The following is a 19,714-nucleotide window of genomic DNA, read 5'->3' as shown; positions in this document are numbered from 1 at the left end:
TGCTTGCCTGAGTCTATAGTCAGGCGCGCGTGTTTGGACCTAGCACCCAAGGCATGGCAGCCCAACGCCAGGTGTTTACAGCCTAGGGCACAACTCCACCCCCCTGTGGAACTCTCTGTGACAGGGCATGATTTCCTAGCACTAGGTGTCCGCAGCCTATGGCCTGTAGCCCCACCATACCCCACCAAAATTTGCACTGACCATTTTCTCTCAAACCATTTCTTTAATGCCAAATGCATCCCAATAAAAAGAGAACCCCACCCCCCCTACAGTCTTTTTATATTTTATATCTATATCAACTGGCTCATTTGGTAGAAATTTGATCCTTATGAGTATCAGAAACCTCAATTTTGGTAGATTTCATTGGTGGAAATGTGAATATTTTTATAGTTCCTATCCATGCCTTCCCTGTTGCCATTGTTTCTTTCGGTTCATCTTCGTCGTAACACTAATTTATAAACTTTTATTAACTTGATCTATTATGCTTTAAGACTCCGACAAAACCAAAAACTCCAACACCACCACCTCCAAAGCTGAAAAAAGCAACAGTTGAATCATGCCATAAAAATTTGTTTCAGAATAGGAGGTGTGATATAAACAGATGAGAAACCTAATCCAAAATCCAACTATTTTAACTGGTAGTGGAATTGTTCTAGCATTTTATGACTTTTATTTTTCCTATAGCAAAGGACTTTGTGTCTAGGAATATCCAGTGCATGCAATTTTTTTATCGCTGTAGTTGGTGGTGGAGGTGGTGTTAAGGTTTTAGTCTTCCCAAAATTTCTAGAAGTAATATGTCGATGTATTATAGTTTGATTCTATCCTTTTGTTTGCTTTGTGTTGTTATTAATAACCAATGTTGTACAACTTCCTAAAGGCATGCATCAGTGGTCAACCTTTCTTAAATCCGTTGGTATTAAGTGAATTTCTGGTAGAGGAGAGTTGGGATGGGGAAGAAGAAGGAGAAATAAGGGAGGAGAGGGTTAGCAGAATGGGCATATATTAACTTTTGCCACAGATTCACCGACGTAATTATTCCGTCTATGAGTCTATCGTCTATTTTGACGGCAAACAGGACACATCACCGTATGGAGCTACCGTTTTGAATCCCTCGATAATTCCGTTAGCATTTTAAACGGTGAACCGGTTACATTACCTTACAGAGCTACCATTTTGAATCCCTCGGTGATTCCGTTAGAAAAAAATCACTTGCAAAAACCTTTACGTCAGCGAACCGCCTTTTTTTTAATTCTGAACATTCTGTCGGTAACTACCGACCGAATGTTTCCGTCGGTATATACCAACGGCATTACAGACAGAAAAAATTACACCAGTAATGACGACCTCAAATTACCGACAGAAGTATTCCGTTGGTAAATCTGTTGATATTAAGCGAATTTCTGGAAGTCTGTCCTCAAACCCAAAATTTTAAACAGATGTATTAGATGCACAATTGTAGGGTAATCTGGATTTTGTTTGAGGATGAGGGATTGACCATGGTCCAATCCAACCAGGCGGGGCTTGCTTTGAACCGTACACAATAGCATCTCATGCTGCTTGTGCCTTGAATCTCTTCAATCAAACTTCTGTTAAAAATCCTTGGAACTGTGATTTCTCACAATCAGCCATTTTCTCTTCCAACAACCCCGTTAAGTTTTCTCAAAACACTTCCTTTTTGGTTTTACTAATCCCTCTTCATGTTACTGCATTTGCGCATAAACTGCAGGCTATAAAGCAATATTACGGGAAGGATGAAGCAAGGAAGGGAAAGTTTGACCAACCCCATCTCATAAAATGAGGGCGAATATCAGTGCACCTCGGGCTACCATTCTCTTTCTCACTTAAAATGTTGAAGCCATCATCTTTTTACTAGTAAGTTAGGGAGATTCTGTGTGTGTGTGTGTGTAGGCTTGCAAAGAAATGTTCATACAGTATTTTTTTTCTAGAACGACCTATCCTCCACGTATTTGTGAAATTAGTCGGTCAAGTTTCTTACAACTAAGTAATGCTTGAGGTTAAGTAGGAAGATAGTGTGATTTGATCAATACAAACAGCAATAAAATATACATAGCCTTGTTGAGGTTAATAAAAAGATAAAAAAGGAAATGAAACCATAAATCACCCGTGTCTTCATTAACAAAAGTTATGGTGCGACGACAAACACTTGAAAGCTAGCTTGTTAACGTATATTTCCTCCAGCCCTAACAACTAACACTACGAATTGTCACAACCATTGCATCTGCTTATAGATTCTTTGAATACAAGTTCTCCTTCCAAGTTTCAAAGCTTCTCTGTAGAAATAAACATGCACAATTTCCCTTTATCTGAACCTACTAATACGTGGGCACAACGTAGATGACGTTGAAATCCTGTATGTAGATCGTTAGGAGCCAAGTTCATGTTGAAAAGAAGTATTAGCAATTTATTAGCATGTGGATGAAAATGACCTCTAATTTGGATTATTTTTTTGGTACTTCATTGTTCAATATATTTATTTGATTAATATGATAATAATTTTGTGTTGTTGCGTACTTAGTTAGCACACGTTTCTAAATCTAAGAGGTCGCGGTTTATTTCAACGTCATCGATCTACGTTGTGCCCACGTATTAGCAGGTTCAGATAAAGGAAAATTGTGCATGGTTATTAGTAGGTTCAGATGCAATGGTTTTGACAATGCCTTGTGTTAGTTGTTAGGGCTGGAGGAACTATACGTTAACAAGCTAGCTTTGAAGTGTTTGTCATCGTACCATAACTTTTCAATCGATTTGAGTTCATTTTATAAAAATTAACCAAGGCAACAAAAAAAATTAATGAACAGAATTATTAATCAGTTTGGTTTGACTAAATTAATATGCAAAAGTATATTTTCGCATGAATTCTAGAAAAGCCATGCTAATTGTTTTATGTTTGGTCTCTTTTCTTTTAAATATGTTTTTATGCTATAAATTTAAACTTTATCTCATCAACTTTACCTTGGATTAAGTTCGGACAATTAACTGCCAAGAATATATAAATATAAGATATCATCAACTCAAAACAATCACATGAAATAAATAAAAAAATTTAACGACTAACAAGGCACTACTGAAATAACCGAAAAAACAAAACTGAACTCAAACCGAAAAAAACCGAGCCAAAACCGGAAAAAACCGAGCTAAATCGAACCGAACCGAAACCAGTCAATTTGAACCGGTTTTTGTTTTAAAATAACCGAACCGAACCGAGCAAAAATAACTTTGGGTCTAGCTGCCACTGGATCCAACATTGGGTCCTGCCCCATCAGGACTTGCCTAACCCAACATTATATATTGATGCTGCGTCAGGATCTAATTTTCTTGGGCTATGTCAGGACTCAACGCACTAGAGTTTGGCGTCAGTACCCAAGGCTAATGGGTCTTGTATCGGGACCCAGTTTCCTTGGGCTAAGTTAGGACCCAAAGCACTTAGGTCTGGCGTCGGTATCCAGGGCTAAGGGGTGTTGTATCAAGACCCAATGTTCTCGAGTCTTAGGTTTATAAATATAATTATTTTTATTATAATTAAATGTATTAATATAAAAATTATTGTTGTTGTTGTTATAAATATTATTATTTTTATTATAATTAAAAGTATATTAAAAATAGTATTACTTGTATTATAAATATAATAATTTTTATTATAATTAATATTATTAATAAAATAATTAATAATTTTGAAAAAAAATTATTATCAATATTGAAAAACAACCATAGATTTGATTTGAAGTGTAAAATTAATGATAATTTTATTATTATTATTATTATTATTATTATTATTATTATTATCATTAATAAATTTTTAAAAACTATTATCACTATCAAAGAAAAATCATAATTTTTTTAAAAAGATTAAAAAAAAATTTGACACATAAATAAATTATTATTATTAATATTATAAATATTATTATTGGATTTGGTACTGTAGTCAGAATTAATGCTTTTATAATGTTTTTATATTTTATATTTTTATGATATTTTAAAAAGTGAATCCACGACGAATGACAGGCCACCAAACTAGCATATCCAAATTGGTTTCTATTTGAAGTTTCATCACCCATATTCTATAACAAGAATATATCCGAAGTCATCTTTACGCTTCTGCCCTCGACTTGTAGCATATTCTATATTTAATGCCGACTCCAGTTTCAAAAAAATGCAGAATAGAAACCGCTCCTCCTGAGCCATGGTGGTGCTTCCTTATACTGTTGCTTTCCTACTCCTTTCCTCCTTACAGACTGTAAAAATCGCAAGTAAGTTTGCGTCTCTTTCTATTTTAATTGAGCTGTCTTCATTTCAGTCTATGAAAACAAGAAATGTTGTTGTTCTGTTTTGTCGTTTAAAAATTGATGTTGGATCATCTGCTTTCATTTTTGCTGCTTTTTGTGCAGACTCGCAATCATTCATCGGTATAAACTATGGCCAAGTTGCGGACAACCTTCCACCACCAACATCCACCGCAAAGCTTCTTCAATCCACTTCAATCCAAAAGGTCCGATTATATGGATCGGACCCCGCCATAATCAAAGCCTTAGCCAACACCGGAATTGGAATTGTTATCGGCACTGCAAATGGTGACATTCCAGGACTAGCCTCTGATCCCAATTTTGCCAAGAGCTGGATCAACACAAACGTGCTTCCCTTCTATCCAGCTAGCAATATCATCCTCATCACTGTTGGCAACGAGGTCATGACTTCCAATGACCAGAATCTCATGAACAAGCTCTTACCAGCAATGCAAAATGTACAGAATGCTCTAAATGATGCATCGCTTGGGGGTAAAATTAAGGTCTCCACAGTTCATTCGATTGGAGTGCTTAAGCAGTCTGAGCCACCTTCTTCTGGAAGCTTTTATCCAAGTTATGGGGATCTGATGAAGGGCTTGTTGGAGTTTAATAGTGCGAATGGTTCGCCTTTCGCAATCAATCCCTACCCTTACTTTGCCTACAGAAGCGATACAAGGCCTGAGACTCTTGCTTTTTGCCTTTTCCAGCCGAATGCAGGACGAATGGATGGAAACACTAAGATCAAGTACATGAACATGTTCGATGCTCAGGTGAGAGTAAATCAAATTGCAAGTGCGAAAGTTTTGTATCAATAGATGATCGAATAAAAATGCACCTGACAAGTGGTTTAATCAATTGCAGGTGGATGCAGTTTATTCTGCACTGAATTCTATGGGATTTAAGAATGTTGAGATTGTGGTGGCTGAGACTGGATGGCCATTTAAAGGAGATGACACCGACGTAGGGCCAAGCATTGAGAATGCCAAGGCTTACAATGGCAATTTGATTGCACACCTTCGATCGATGGTGGGCACTCCACTCATGCCAGGAAAATCAGTGGATACATACCTCTTTGCTCTTTATGACGAAGACTTGAAACCTGGACCTGGTTCTGAGCGATCATTTGGACTTTTCAAGACTGATCTCACCATGGTTTATGATGTTGGACTCTCTACAAGTAGCCAGGTAAGAACAAAATTTATGTGCATTTCATTGGTATTTCGAGTTTTCAACAGCCAAGTGTTCTATTCCTGAGCTTTCCTTTGATTTGGCATTTAAATTTCTGTGTTTGATTGGATGGGTTTTAAAACATCACTACGCATTTTGTTTGTTAAGAGAATGGATGGTTCCTTTTCAAGAAAGAAAAAGGCCAAATTGTACTAAAAAAAAGCCCCTTGAACTTAACTTCTGAACAAAAAAAACCTGATTTTCTATCCTAAACATTATGATTTTTAGAATAGGTTTGTTCTGTTAGGAACAAAAAAAACTCATGGAATCATAAAGAAAAACCCAGCCCATATCTTTTTAAACGCTCTCTGTGTCTCTATTAATAATGATAAAAAAAGAAGAAGAAAGAAATATTCAATTTTTTAATCTAACATCTTTATCAACAATATTTGAAATACATGGAATCATCATTTTTAGACAAATAAATCCAAAATATTCTTGTATATTTCACATGCAAAAACTCATTTAATTTATTGAAACAGACCCGGTCACTAGCAGCAGCATCACAACCGCTAATAGCAGCAGCCATCAACACCAGCAACAATAACAGCAGCATGAGCATGAGCACGTGCAATTGCACGTGTAATTGCACGAGCATTATCAACATTAGCAGCGGCAGCAACAAAGTATATTTAATTGGGATTTTCAATTTAGATTTGTTGTATGGGTTTATGGGACTTTCTTTGATTTGCCTTTTCTTTTATGACTTCCAAACTTAGAATAAGAAGTTGTAAAGAGATGATGAAGATGAGTTAAGGTTTTCTCTCTATTTTATAAGTTTTTATGTCGAATCTATTGTTTAGGAGTAAATTGAAAAATCAGTTCAAGAGATATTTGCTAGTTGAGTATTAGTATTATATTTGTTATTAAAAAACAATTTAACCAAAGAGAAAAAAATAAGTAAAATTAAGTTTATGAGCTAGCTCGATTTACACTTTTATGGTGTGCTTAGTTCCCAATCCGCATTAGGCATTGTGATTTCTTTATATATTTTATATATGGACCAACTGGCTCATTTGGTAGAAATGTGATCCTTACGAGTATCAGAAACCTCAATTTTAGTAGATTTCATTGGTGGAATTGTGAATATTTTTACATGATGCTTCTTTTATAGTTCCTATCCATGCCTTCCCTGTTGCCACTGTTTCTTTCGGTGCATCTCCGTCGTTACAGTCGTTTATAGAGTTTTATTAACTTGATCTATTATGCTTTAAGACTCCGACTAAACCAAAAACTCCAACAACACCATCTCCAAAGCCGAACAAACAAAGCAACATGGTGTGTGCCCAAGTCTGGTGTATCAGATGCACAGTTGCAAGCTAATCTGGATTTTGCTTGTGGACGAGGGATTGACCATGATCCGATGTTGCAGGTGGTTAATAAAAAGATAAAAAAGGAAATGAAACCATAAAACACATGAAAAACAAACTATTTTATATATATATATATATATATATATATATATATATATATATATATAGCCTTGTTGCGGGAAATCCTTCACAAAACCCAAAACTTTTACTATTTAGTCATCATCTATTCGCTAAATTTAAACACCATGAAACAAAAACATTTAAGAAAAAACATTACAAATCACAGGAAGCTTAAACACCAATAGATCGAAACTCTCCAACACCTCTCTCAGTTGCATCCAAATCCTCGATTTGCATGACATTAGGAGTTACAATTTTCTCAAGAATCAATTGCACAATTCTATCGCCAACCTTTTCCTCAAAATCAACATTAGAGTAATAACCCAAACAAGGCCTCTGTAATCAGCATCTATGACTCCAACACCCACATCAATCGAATGCTTCCATTCCAATCCCGATCTTAGTGCTAAAACAACAAAACTCAATTTTAGAAACAAAACCAAACCATCCGTGAACATAAATTAAAAGGTACGAAGTGAGATTTACCAATAAGGTATAGCAATGTTCAAGTATGCAGGGATAAGAGCTTTTAATATTAAAAATATTATTATTTGTATTATAAGTATTTTTAATTTTAATATTATTAATATTAAAAATATTATTATTTTGGTTTATAAATATTTTTATTTTTATGATGATTAATATTAAAAATATTATTATTTGTATTATAGATATTTTTTATTATTATTATTATAATTAATATTATTTCTATATAAATTTTATTGTTTTTATTATAATTAATATTATTAATATCATAATTAAGAAATTTTGAAAATATATCATTCATTTTGAAAAACAACCATAAATTTGATTTTAAGGGTAAAATTATTATTATTGTTATTGTTATTGTTATTGTTATTGTTATTAATAAATTAATAAATTTGAAGAAAATTATTATTATTATCAATGAAAAACAATAAGTTTTATTTTAGGGGATTAAAAACTATAAAAACTTAGGTCAGATAAGTTTAATAATATTATTAAATTTACAATAAATTTTACTAGTATCGAACAAAACATAGATGTTATTTGAAGGGTAAAATAAACTATTTTTATTATTATTAATTTTGGTCTGAAAGGGCATGCGAGACCTAAGTTGCTTGAGAGTTGCAAGGGCAGACCAAAGTTTCCTGGGTCTTGCAGTCCTCACTAGCCCAAGACAATCGGGTCAAGAGTCAAACCCTGGGTTAATGGTTTAATGGATCTTGCATCGTCACCCAACTCTAATGGGTTTGAATTGTGGCTAGACTCAAGGCTTTTGGGTCCCTTATTTTAGAAGGGTCCAAAGCTCTTGAGCCTACTGTTGCAACCAGACCCATTTAAACTTTGATAAGTTTATTGTTATTATTAATATCAAAATATTACTATTTTGGTTTATAAATATTGTTATTTTTATGATGATTAATATTATTAATATTAAAAATATTTTTATTTTTATTTTAATTAATATTGCTAATATTAAAAATCTTATTATTTGTATTATGAATTTTATTGTTTTTATTATAATTGATATTACGAATACCATAATTAAAAATTTCAAAAATATATCATTAATTTTTGAAAAACAAAATAGATTTGATTTGAAGAGTAAAATTATTATTATTATTCTTAGATTAATAAGTTTGAAGAAAACTATTATTATTATCGAAGCAAAACAATAAGTTTTATTTGAGGGGAATAAAAACTATAAAACTTAGGTAAGATAAGTTTAATATTATTATTAATATCATAAATATTATTAAATTTTCAATAAATTTTATTTTTATTGAAAAACAAATATATGTGATTTGAAGGGTAAAATCAATTATTTTTATTATTATTAACTTAGGTCTAAAAGGGCATGTCAAACCCAAGTTGCTTGGGAGAGACAGGGGGAAGACCCAAGTCCCATGGGTTTTGCAGCCCTACCTGGTCCAAGACAATAGGGTCAAGAGTCTGACCCTAGGCTAATGTGTCCGCCTCAGCATTCAATACTCTTAGGTCTTGTGTCCTCACCCAAATATAATGGGTTCATATTGTAACCAAATCCAAGGTTTTTGGGTCCCTCATTTAAGAGCTGCCAAAAGCTTTTGTGCCTTATATTGCAATCTGACCCACTTAAACTTATGTAAGTTTATTGTTATTATTAATAAAAAAATATTATTACTTATATTATAAATATTATTAATTTTAATATTAATAATATTAAAAATATTATTATTTGTGTTATAAATTTTCTTGTTTTTATTATAATTAATATTATTAATATCATAATTAAGATATTTTAAAACTATATCATTAATTTTGAAAAAAAAAATAGATTTAATTTCAAGGGTAAAATCATCATCATTATTATTAAATTAATAAATTTGAAGAAAAATATTATTATTATCGAAGAAAAACAATAAGTTTTATATGAGGGGATTAAAAACTATAAAAGTTTAGGTTAGATAAGTTTACTATTATTATTAATATCATAAATATTTTTAAATTCATTCATATTAATAAATTTGAAATAAATTTTATTACTATATAAAAAAACATATATGTGATTTGAAGGGTAAAATTAAAAAATTTTATTTCAATTAACTTTGGTTTGGAAGGGCATGCTAAACCCACATTGCTTGGGAGGGGTGGGGAGAAGACCTGCGTCCCCTTGGTCTTGTAGTCCTACTTGGCCCAAAACTATTGCGTCAAGAGTCAAACCCTAGGCTAATGCGTCTGCGTCAGGACCCAATGTTCTTGGGTTTTGCGTATTCACCAAACTCTAATGGGTTAATATTGCAGTCAAACTTAAGGCTTTTGAGTCCGTCATTTAAGAGGGACCTAAAGCTCTTGGGCTAATGTTACAGTCGGACCCATTTAAACTTGGGTAAGTTTATTGTTATTATTAATATTACAAATATTATTATTTGTATTAGAAATATTATTTTTTATATATAAATATAGATGTGATTTGAAGGATAAAATCAATTATTTTTAATATTATTAACTTGGGGCTGGAAGGGCATGCCAGACCAAAGTTGCTTGGGAGTAGCAGTGGGCAGACCCAAGTCCCTTTGAGTATTGCTAATATCATAATTAAATTTTTTTAAGTTATATCATTAATTTTGAAAAACACATATTAAATAAGTTTTATTTGAGGGGATTGAAAACTATAAAAACTTTGGTAAGATAAGTGTAATATTATTATTAATATCATAAATATTCTTTAATTCATTCATATTATTAAATTTGAAATAACTTTTATTACTATAAAAAAAACATATATGTGATTTGAAAGGTAAAATCAATAATTTTTATTATTATTAACTTGGGTTTGGAAGGGCATGCCAGACCCAAGTTGCTTAGGAGTGGCAAGGGGTAGATCCAAGTTCCCTAGGTCTTGCAAGAGTACCTGGCTCAAGACAATTGGGTCAAGAGTCAAACCCAAGGCTAATGGGTTTAGAATGCAGTCAGACCAAAGGCTTTTGGGTCCGCAATTTAAAAGGGGCCCAAAGCTCTTGAGCCTAGTGTTCAACCAGACCCACTTAAACTTGGGTAAGTTTATTATTATTATCATAACTCATTTTTGGATTATTATCAAATTCATTTTTTTTTTCAATGTTGTTTTAAACCACATTGTTCTCCTTCTTCACCAGCATGCGGAGAGACAGGGAAGAAGGAGATTTTAAAATCTTCTTTCCCTGCTAACTCTCTCCCAGACTTGACACCACCTATACCTGCCATACCCTGCTAACATGATAAAGAAAAGAGAGGGAACCATGCCCTAGGGCGGCTATGCAGAAGCCGCCCCACGCCACCTTACCCTGCACTTGGACAGGGTTGGGTGGCCCTTCCCTTTGCTTCATATAAATAAAGGGGGGGCTAGATTTCAAAGAAAGACTGTAAACCCTCGGTTATAATTTTTCTAGGTATTTAAAAGATGAGAAATTTAACCAATAGTAAAATGGGTTAAATTAAATTAAAGAAACCTAAATCAAGATAAAAATAGTGAAATTAATGAAATGAAAAGTGAATATAGTACTAAATCATTAAAAAGAAAAACATTTGTGAGGACAAAATGAATACGTAAGATCAAGAGAGGTCAATATTCAAATAACAGAAGGTTGGGAGTTTATGTATAAATGATAAAAAGGGGTGGGGATAAATGTGCAATTAACAAGATGTTAGAACTATAAATATCATTCTATCATTCTAATTCAGTACATTCATAAAACAACTTTGAGCCTTAACTTTTTAAAAAAATGGGTATTTTTTTTTCATCTACCGAACTTATCTGAGACTTGCCGAAATTTCCACTGAAATTTCGGCAGAGTTTCCTTTATACCTGGAGGTCCCAAGTTATCGACAATCATCCTGTATAGTTATACTCATTTCTCAATCATATCATAATCATGTAGAACATCAACAACACATCATTCATGGTACATGCCTCACATTTCGCATGCTCATTTCTTTCCCATTAACACACATAATTCATAATAATTGCAAGTAAACAAATTAAGATTACAAATACAGAATAATACATTTTTATGTCCCGACACTTAATGTAAAAGGAGTACTATTACATATTAAGTCATTTAGTTCCTTAAAGACAAAATACATTAATGTTCATCTTCTTATTCAATCATACAAAAGAAGACTAGAGGACCTAAAACGCTACTCCTGGTGTGAATCTGAAGGACCTGCAATTTTATAATGTATATAATAAATATAGCATAAAAGGAAAATCACACAATACATGCACATGTAATTAAACTTATATTCAACGATATGCAATCATAGTTCCTTGAAATTCTCATTTATCCTTCCATTATTACGTCTCTATCCATCCTTCCTAGAATCATTCAACATTTTCATTTTTGTGTCTTGTTTCACCTCATGAGCACATTTAATTCATTATAATATCTACCATGTGATTTCTCTCCCTCTTACTCTATCTCTTTATATCAATTTCAATCCCAACATCTATTATACCCATTATGGCTTTTCCATATAAGTTGTCAAACTCGTCATGATTTCGGTCCAATTTTAGTTTATAAATATATTCAACTTACATATTTCTTGTGCCCATTTCGACACATTCCAATGTTTCTTTAGATTTTCAGTAAAATTCTCTCATTATCATGGAACCTGCCATCATTTTCACAATATTCACATCCGATTCATCTTCAAATAATGTGAATACCATACATACATCATTCTATTTAATTCATCAACCTAATCTCATTTGACCACTATAGTTAAGGCCAAATTTCATTATCTATCACTATTATTGGCATTTTATTACACTATTATAATTATCACCAAATTCTTATCATGCCAGCAACAACACGAAACCTTAATACAACATATTTACATTATTAGTCATAATTTCTTTGACATCCATCATGTGTCCAGGACATGATTCTCAAATTATATCAATTACAATTCATTAATTAATTCAAAATATAGCATTGCATTCCTTAAGTGTATAACACCTACCATGGTTAATGAACTTCTATTCTCACGTCCCAAGCGATACGATATTTGCCTCCATCCTTCACAAGAATTAGATCTTCATCAGTTTCTCTTTTTTTTTTTCTTCAATAATCCATAACATAAACACAAATTACCATTTTTGTTTAACAATTAGGTATCATCCAATATTCCATTTATAATCTGACAAGTCAGTCATCCTGACAATATTAACACCACACAAGTAAGTTTAACTCAAGTTGTATATTCTGGTCATTAGAAAACAAAACTAATGTCACTAGCCCATCACCGGGTAACTAGTTCCTCCGCCCATCTTATTACATAATTTCCAATCAATATCCGCCTCTTCAAGGCCGAATGAATAATTCTATCAAGATGTCAATCCCCATTTCATTAATATTTTTAATTATTCCCTATAGGAAATATCATTATAATACCTCTCCCCTAAAACTTGGAAGGGAATGCTGACACTAATAAATTTTCATTAGTGTTATTAGTCTCCCCTATCAGGATCGGCTAATCAAGTTCATTGTCAACGTCAAAATTAATACCACTGATTGATGTTATCGACTATTTCTAACACGAAATAGCCAATCAGATTTTTCTTTCCATAATATCTTGGAATATTTCCGGAAATGTTGATATCAAGATTCTTGACATCATTAGCTTTCACTTCAGGAATAGCTAGTCAAGTTTCATGTCATTGCCGATATCGACAACACCGGTCGATATCATTAACTATTCTCACCCGAATAGTTAATCAAATTCAGTATCCCTCATTTTCAAGGATGATTATGCCGATGTTAGTAAACCTTACTAACATCATTAGCCTCCGCATTTGGGACCAGCTAATCAAGTTTCGTATGATTGCCGATATTGACAGCACCGGTCAATATCATTAACTATTCTCACCCGAATAGTTAATCAAGTTCAGTATCCCTTGTTTTCAGGGATGATTATGCCGATATTAATAAACCTTACTAACATCATTAGCCTCCGCATTCGGGACCGGCTAATCAAGTTCGAGGAATGATCATCAACGAAGTCTATTAGTGTAATTCATATTCTTAACCTAGTCAAGTACTCAAATCCATTTTTAATTTCTCATTTATTTCACTTTATCCTCTCTCTTTGTGGTTTCACCCATAGATGCAAAGACCAAGAATTTAATAAGTTAGTAAATTAACGCTATGTAAAAAGTGTAGGTATAGAACACCTACCAGCTGCAGAAGCTCAACTCGTTCTTCCTTCTTGTTGTTGTGCCCCTCCTGCAGTCCCTCCTTAAGCTCCTACTATACGAGCTCCTGAGAAGTCGAGTGAAGGCTTCTCCTACATTTTTAATAAAACATCCTAAATCATTATTGAATCTTCCCGATTTATTCATAATATTCATAAATTCACAAAATCAAATACTTCCGGAAACAATTTCCATGAATGTATTTTATTTTCTTACTTGTCATTTAAATTCATTTACATTAGAATTTATTTACATTAACATTAAACACCCATTTAATTCAATTCTTCATCAATGATCTTCAATGTCCAAAGGGCATGACTTTTCGTCATCGATTTTCTTTTGTCCCAAGACATTTAATCTATCATCAAACAATGTAATTTAACTTAAATTTCATCAATGACTACACATGCCAAATTTTTTCCAAAAGCACACTTAAAATGATTCCTTATATCATAATTCAACTTACAACATGATTTCCCATTCTAACACAACCAAAGTATTAGTCAATCACTATTCTTTATAGAATTTAACTATACCATCACATATCAACGCATCAAACATGACTCAAACATAACACAAACACAACCATCATCATTAAACCCATTGCCATTATCCTTAGTCCCAAAACATACTTTTTATGCTAAACCTCATATTTTCATTCAATATTTCTCAAACCAAACTTAAAACATCATTTTGTAAATTTAGAATTCAATAAATCCAAACGATGGAATTCTAAATCATCATCATTAGAATAACATATCCAAAATTAACATACATCCAACGGATAAAACTCCTGATATCAGAACAATACCGGACTGACCTGAAATTTGGAGACCTGCTGTTCGGGAAGTACAATTTCTGGTAGGAGTGTTCTTTTCCGATCTAAACCGTTCTGAATTTATATAACATCTGGATGAACAACATATCCAAAATCCAGATCAATCCAACGGTTAAACGATGATATAGCGGCTAACGAACAAGGCTGTCTTGAAGGGTGATTTTCCAGAAATGTTCCTCCGGTAACAGCCCTCAAACCAAGTCTGATATATACAATCCCTCCTGTCAGAATGTAGGTGACATTGAGTATAATAACATATCCAAAAATCAATCTAACCCAACGGTGTAAAGTCAAACTATGGCTGCCGAAGTGCCTGCCCTGTTGCAATCCCAAAATCCATAGTTTCAAATCAATTTATTCCTTCTATTTTTCAGCAAATCAAGCCATTATCATGCAATTAATCTCGAAATTCACATGAACAATTACTCCCCCAAAATATTTACATGAACCCTATAATTTTAAACTTGGAGGTTTTCTTCTCCTCATGCTACTTTAACTTATTTCAATGAATTCTTGCAAAAATTTTAAAAAATCATGTCCTCTCTTCCAATTTCCAGCTTCTTCTCTTTGTTTTTCTCAAGCTCTATAACTCTCTAAGTTGTCATTTAATTTGTTTTCATGGATATAATCCTCCTAAGAACACTCCCTTTTGATTTAGCTTGAAGAAATGAAGAGAAAATGAAGAAAATGGGACAAAACAAATGGTCTCCCTCCTGTTTTTTTTTCATTTCCAGAGGACATGCTCTGTTTTTAAAGAGAGGAGAGGAGAGTGTTTGTTTTGATAAAATTACAAAAATGCCCTTATTAATGCCCCTTGTGTCATCTTCTTCAATTTACCCGATTTTCAGTACTCTCGTAAACCCTTTCCAAACTCCGATTGACATGAAATTTGAACCTAATATAAAACAATATGTCTGGAGATTCCTTATAAAATTTCATCCCGATCCAACGGTCGGATTGAGATATAGCATCAATATCGTAAAACTAGACAATTAGTGTCTTTTACGCTAAAATCTAAATTTCATGCATTAATTTATTTACTTAGATCCTCATGACATTTCCCCTTAATTTATACTCAATAAATTTAATATTACCACATTTATCATTAATTTGTCAAAATACATGTTTTGACTGGGGTTTACATATCTTTTGGTTTTTTTTTCTTATTCTTTTATCCATTGAAACTCGTCACTGGTTTCGACAACGTTACAAGTTTTAAACTAAAAATCATGACTCTTTTTTTGACTTCAACAATACCTTTAAATTTGTTTATGGAGATCATTCTCTCTCTCACATGACATATTTATTGTCATTCCTACTATTTATTCATTTCTTTCATACCGAATATCCATTACTCATCGAAACGTCATTACTTCAATCCTATGTGTTGTTTTTTTTATTATTATTATTATTATTATTATTTATTTTTATTTACGGGGGTTTACAAAGAGAGAGTTTAGAGAGAAGCTGGAGAGAAGATATATTGATGGTAAATCAACCAATAGCTATAACTCCACCTTCCACCGTTGGATCATCACGATATTCGGGTATGTTGTTCTCATCCATGTCGTGTGCATTTTCACTGTAAGGATTTTCTATATCATTCCCCGTTTGAGAGATACCGAGGGAGGAAAATATCTGGGACAATACACTTCTGGATAGTCTTCTTTGCTGTCTGTTTTCTCCTTCGGCCACCGTTGGATTAGGCTATAACTTGGATATGTTGTTCTTCCTGATTTTGTCTAGATTCTGAATGGTGGAGATCTGAAACAAACATTTGGTATAGAAGTTGTGTATCTCGTACAATAGGTTTGCAAGTTTGAGGTCAGTTCGGTTAAACCCATATTTCTGGAAATTTCACCATTTGATGAAGTTAATATTTGGATATGGTATACTCATAATAATGCATTATAACTTGACAGTATAGATTGTTTGGAATATTATTCGTTTTTTATTTATGGTTGATAGAAACTGTGTCAAGGATTGTGTTTAGAAGACTATTGTTCGAAAAGTTTGTAAAATCGATAAGAATGTTTTATTTTGACGTTAAGAGGGAAGATTGAAATAAATAAGATAAATTGGCTCTTATAAAGATATTCTTCTTTTTACAGTCTTAAGCGATATGTGATATGGCCAGGGGTTGAGATGATAGAGAAAAAAGTTAAATTGTGGATGTTGTGTGTAAATGGAAAGGTTGATAAATCTGGACAGATTCGTCACCTAACTTTTAGAGAGAATTCGAGTAGAAGGATGAGAGAATTAGGATCAAGTTTCTTCATAGTAATTGTAGTTTTGGATGTTAGCTAACTAAGAAATTGGTCTTGCTCAATATAGAGCTATAGAACCCCAGCTATGGGTCATTAACCGAGATTGGGTCTTCACAGACCCTATAGGGTAGTGTTTGTTGATGAGCAATTTTGACTATCTCAAAGGCAGAACTGGGTTCTCCTTCCTTCAAAGAACTTGTAGCCTCGTGTATTAGCTTTCCAACGAGACTAATCTCGCTTGAAACAGAGTTCTATAAGTCTAGATATAGTTAAAAATCTGATAAGTGTTCAGACAGTAACAGTTCAAATGTCTAGACAATAACAGTTGAATAGTAACAGTTGAACATTAACAGTTCAATGTGTAGACAATAACAGTTCAAATGTCTAGACAATAACAGTTGGATTGTAACAGTCCAATGTCTAAACAGTAACAGTTGGACAGTAACAGTTCAATGTGTAAACAATAACAGTTCAAATGTCTAGACAGTAATAGTTCAAATGTCTAGACAATAACAGTTCAAAGTGTAGACAGTAACAGTTGAAAATGTCTAGACAGTAACAGTTCAAAGTCAGACAGTAACAGTTGGAAAAGTCAAATAGTAACGGTTCAAAGTCAAACAATAACGGTTCAAAGTCAGACAGTAACAATTGGAAAAGTCAAACAGTAACAGTTGGAAAAGTCAAACAGTAACAGTTGGAAGTCAGACAGTAACAGTTGGAAGTTGGACAGTAACAATTCAAAGTTAGACAATAACAGTAGACTTTCACATGAATACTATATAAAAGAATTGAGTCATACGAACACTTGCACATTGAGATACTAACTCTGAAAATATACATGATATATGTATGTATGTTATTATGAGGAAATGAACATGCATAAGAAAGTAACATATGAGTAATGGATGAATATGGATTCTCTATAATATCGACCTGAAGGAATGATAACTATGGTTGGATAAAGGATGACAACATTAATGGGTGTAATGAGAAAAACGTAAGATATAAAGAAAGAAATGATTGAAAGAAAGATTTATTAGCTATTGATATGATTATTATAAAACATGTCCTTGAATGAGGAAAATTTATGAGATGAGTCTATGACTGCAGGAGGGACCACCGGTGTGGTGCAACAGCAGCAACAAGGGAGCACGAGTAGAACTTCTACTGCATGTAGGAGACTTTCACCTTCCTTTTAAATAATGTTGAATAATGAAAGTACTTTATCATGAATGTTACTGTATTGTGTTAATTCAGATACCAGACTGTCAAATGCTTAAATGTTGACAAATGATTGATAGCTTAAGCTAATGGAATCCAAACGGATGATCGAGACAAATGATTGATTAGCTTCGGCTAATGGCATCCGAATGGATGACCGGGACAAATGAATTATTAGCTTCGGCTAATGGCATCCGAAGGGATGACCGGGACAAGCGATTGATTAGCTTCGGCTAATGGCATCCAAATGGATGACCGAGACAAGCGATTGATTAGCTTCGGCTAATGGCATCCGAAGGGATGACCGGGACAAACGATTGATTAGCTTCGGCTAATGGCATCTGAATGGATGACCGGGACAAAGGAATGATTAGCTTCGGCTAATGAAATTCGAAGGGATGACCAGGATAAACAATAGATTAACTTTGGCTAATAGCATCCGAATGGATGACCGGAATAAATGAACGATTAGCTTTGGCTAATGGCATCCAAAGGGATGACCGGGACAAACGATTGATTAGTTTAGGCTGATGGAATTTGAAGGGGATGGCCGGGGTGAGTGGATAGTTAACCTCGATAAATGATGTCTTAAAAGAATGGCCGGATTTAAGATTATAGTTGATTGCAATAATTGGTGCATATATATGTACTGCAAGTTGTGTATACCAAGAACATGAAGGAACTACAAATGTCACGCTTCAAACATGAGATAATGTTAATGCTTCGTTAAACTGCCAGACCATTTTCTTATTGTTGTTGTTGTTGTTATTATTATTATTATTATTAAGTAATTGCATTCTTGTAAATGTTTTATATTGCAGTAGGGACGTCATACCAACAAGATGCCTAGGAAACCCGATACACGGGAACCTACTTTGGCAAGGAATCATGTAGTTGCATTCTAAATCATGATGTATTTTATATGAATCAATGTACTGAATGTATAACTATTATTATATCCTTTTAGATTAAATTCGTGATGACTATTTGTAGGATAGAATACAAACTCATGACTATACATGTATATTTTAAATGCGAACTTCTAATCATACAAACATAATATTATGAGTTTATGTAAGATTCACTTTTAAATGAAATGTTGTTGTTGTTGATGTATGGATTATATATTGATGATGTGAAGGGAACATGTTCACCGATTACCGACACGATGTGTGTCAAGTACTAAAAAAAAAATTTACTGTTGTTTTGGTCTTGAAAAAGCCGGGTTGTTACAAAGACAGAGAGGAGGGTGAAACAAAAGGGGAAGAGAGGAGATTTTGGGGAGGTGGACAAAAGTTTTGAGAGAGAGACAAAATAGAGAAAAGGAACAGAGAGGGGGGGAGAATAACCTCACTCTCTTTCTGGTCTCTCTCTTCACCATTTGAAAAAGCATCATTGTTAGCCTCTTGCCATCTTCTCCCCCCTGCGGGCTGCACTGCAACAATCATGAAGAAAAAGAAAGAAGAAACTGGTGCCTTTGCACAGAAGGGAAAAACAGCAACAACAATTGGGTTTTTCACCACCGCCTAGAACCAACGTCCGATCACCACTAGCAGCACCGACAATGATAGTAGCACCACCGTAAGAGGGAAGAACACCGTAAAAAATAGAAGAAGAATTAGAGAAGAGGAGGGAACGAAGAAAAAAAATGAATAACATAGAGAGGCAGAGAAGAAGAAGAAGAAGAAGAAGAACAATCGACTGGCCACCCTCAGCTCCCCAGTTCACAA

The 19,714-nt window shown here is 33.4% G+C and overlaps 1 protein-coding gene across 1 annotated transcript; it reads left to right on the top strand.

The window, feature by feature from the left end:
• Positions 1-4,157: 4,157 nt before the first annotated feature.
• On the top strand, positions 4,158-6,272 carry LOC118039474 (glucan endo-1,3-beta-glucosidase 7). The gene is made up of 4 exons (XM_035046180.2): positions 4,158-4,268; positions 4,407-5,071; positions 5,163-5,486; positions 6,011-6,272. Exons 1-4 carry the CDS (start codon positions 4,202-4,204, stop codon positions 6,245-6,247), a joined length of 1,293 nt encoding a protein of 430 aa, XP_034902071.1. The 5' UTR covers positions 4,158-4,201; the 3' UTR covers positions 6,248-6,272.
• Positions 6,273-19,714: the final 13,442 nt, after the last annotated feature.

Source organism: Populus alba, chromosome 14, assembly GCF_005239225.2.
Source record: "Populus alba chromosome 14, ASM523922v2, whole genome shotgun sequence".
Taxonomy (NCBI): domain Eukaryota; kingdom Viridiplantae; phylum Streptophyta; class Magnoliopsida; order Malpighiales; family Salicaceae; genus Populus; species Populus alba.
Note: the sequence above shows the minus strand (reverse complement) of the source record. Positions and strands in the feature narration are given on the sequence as shown.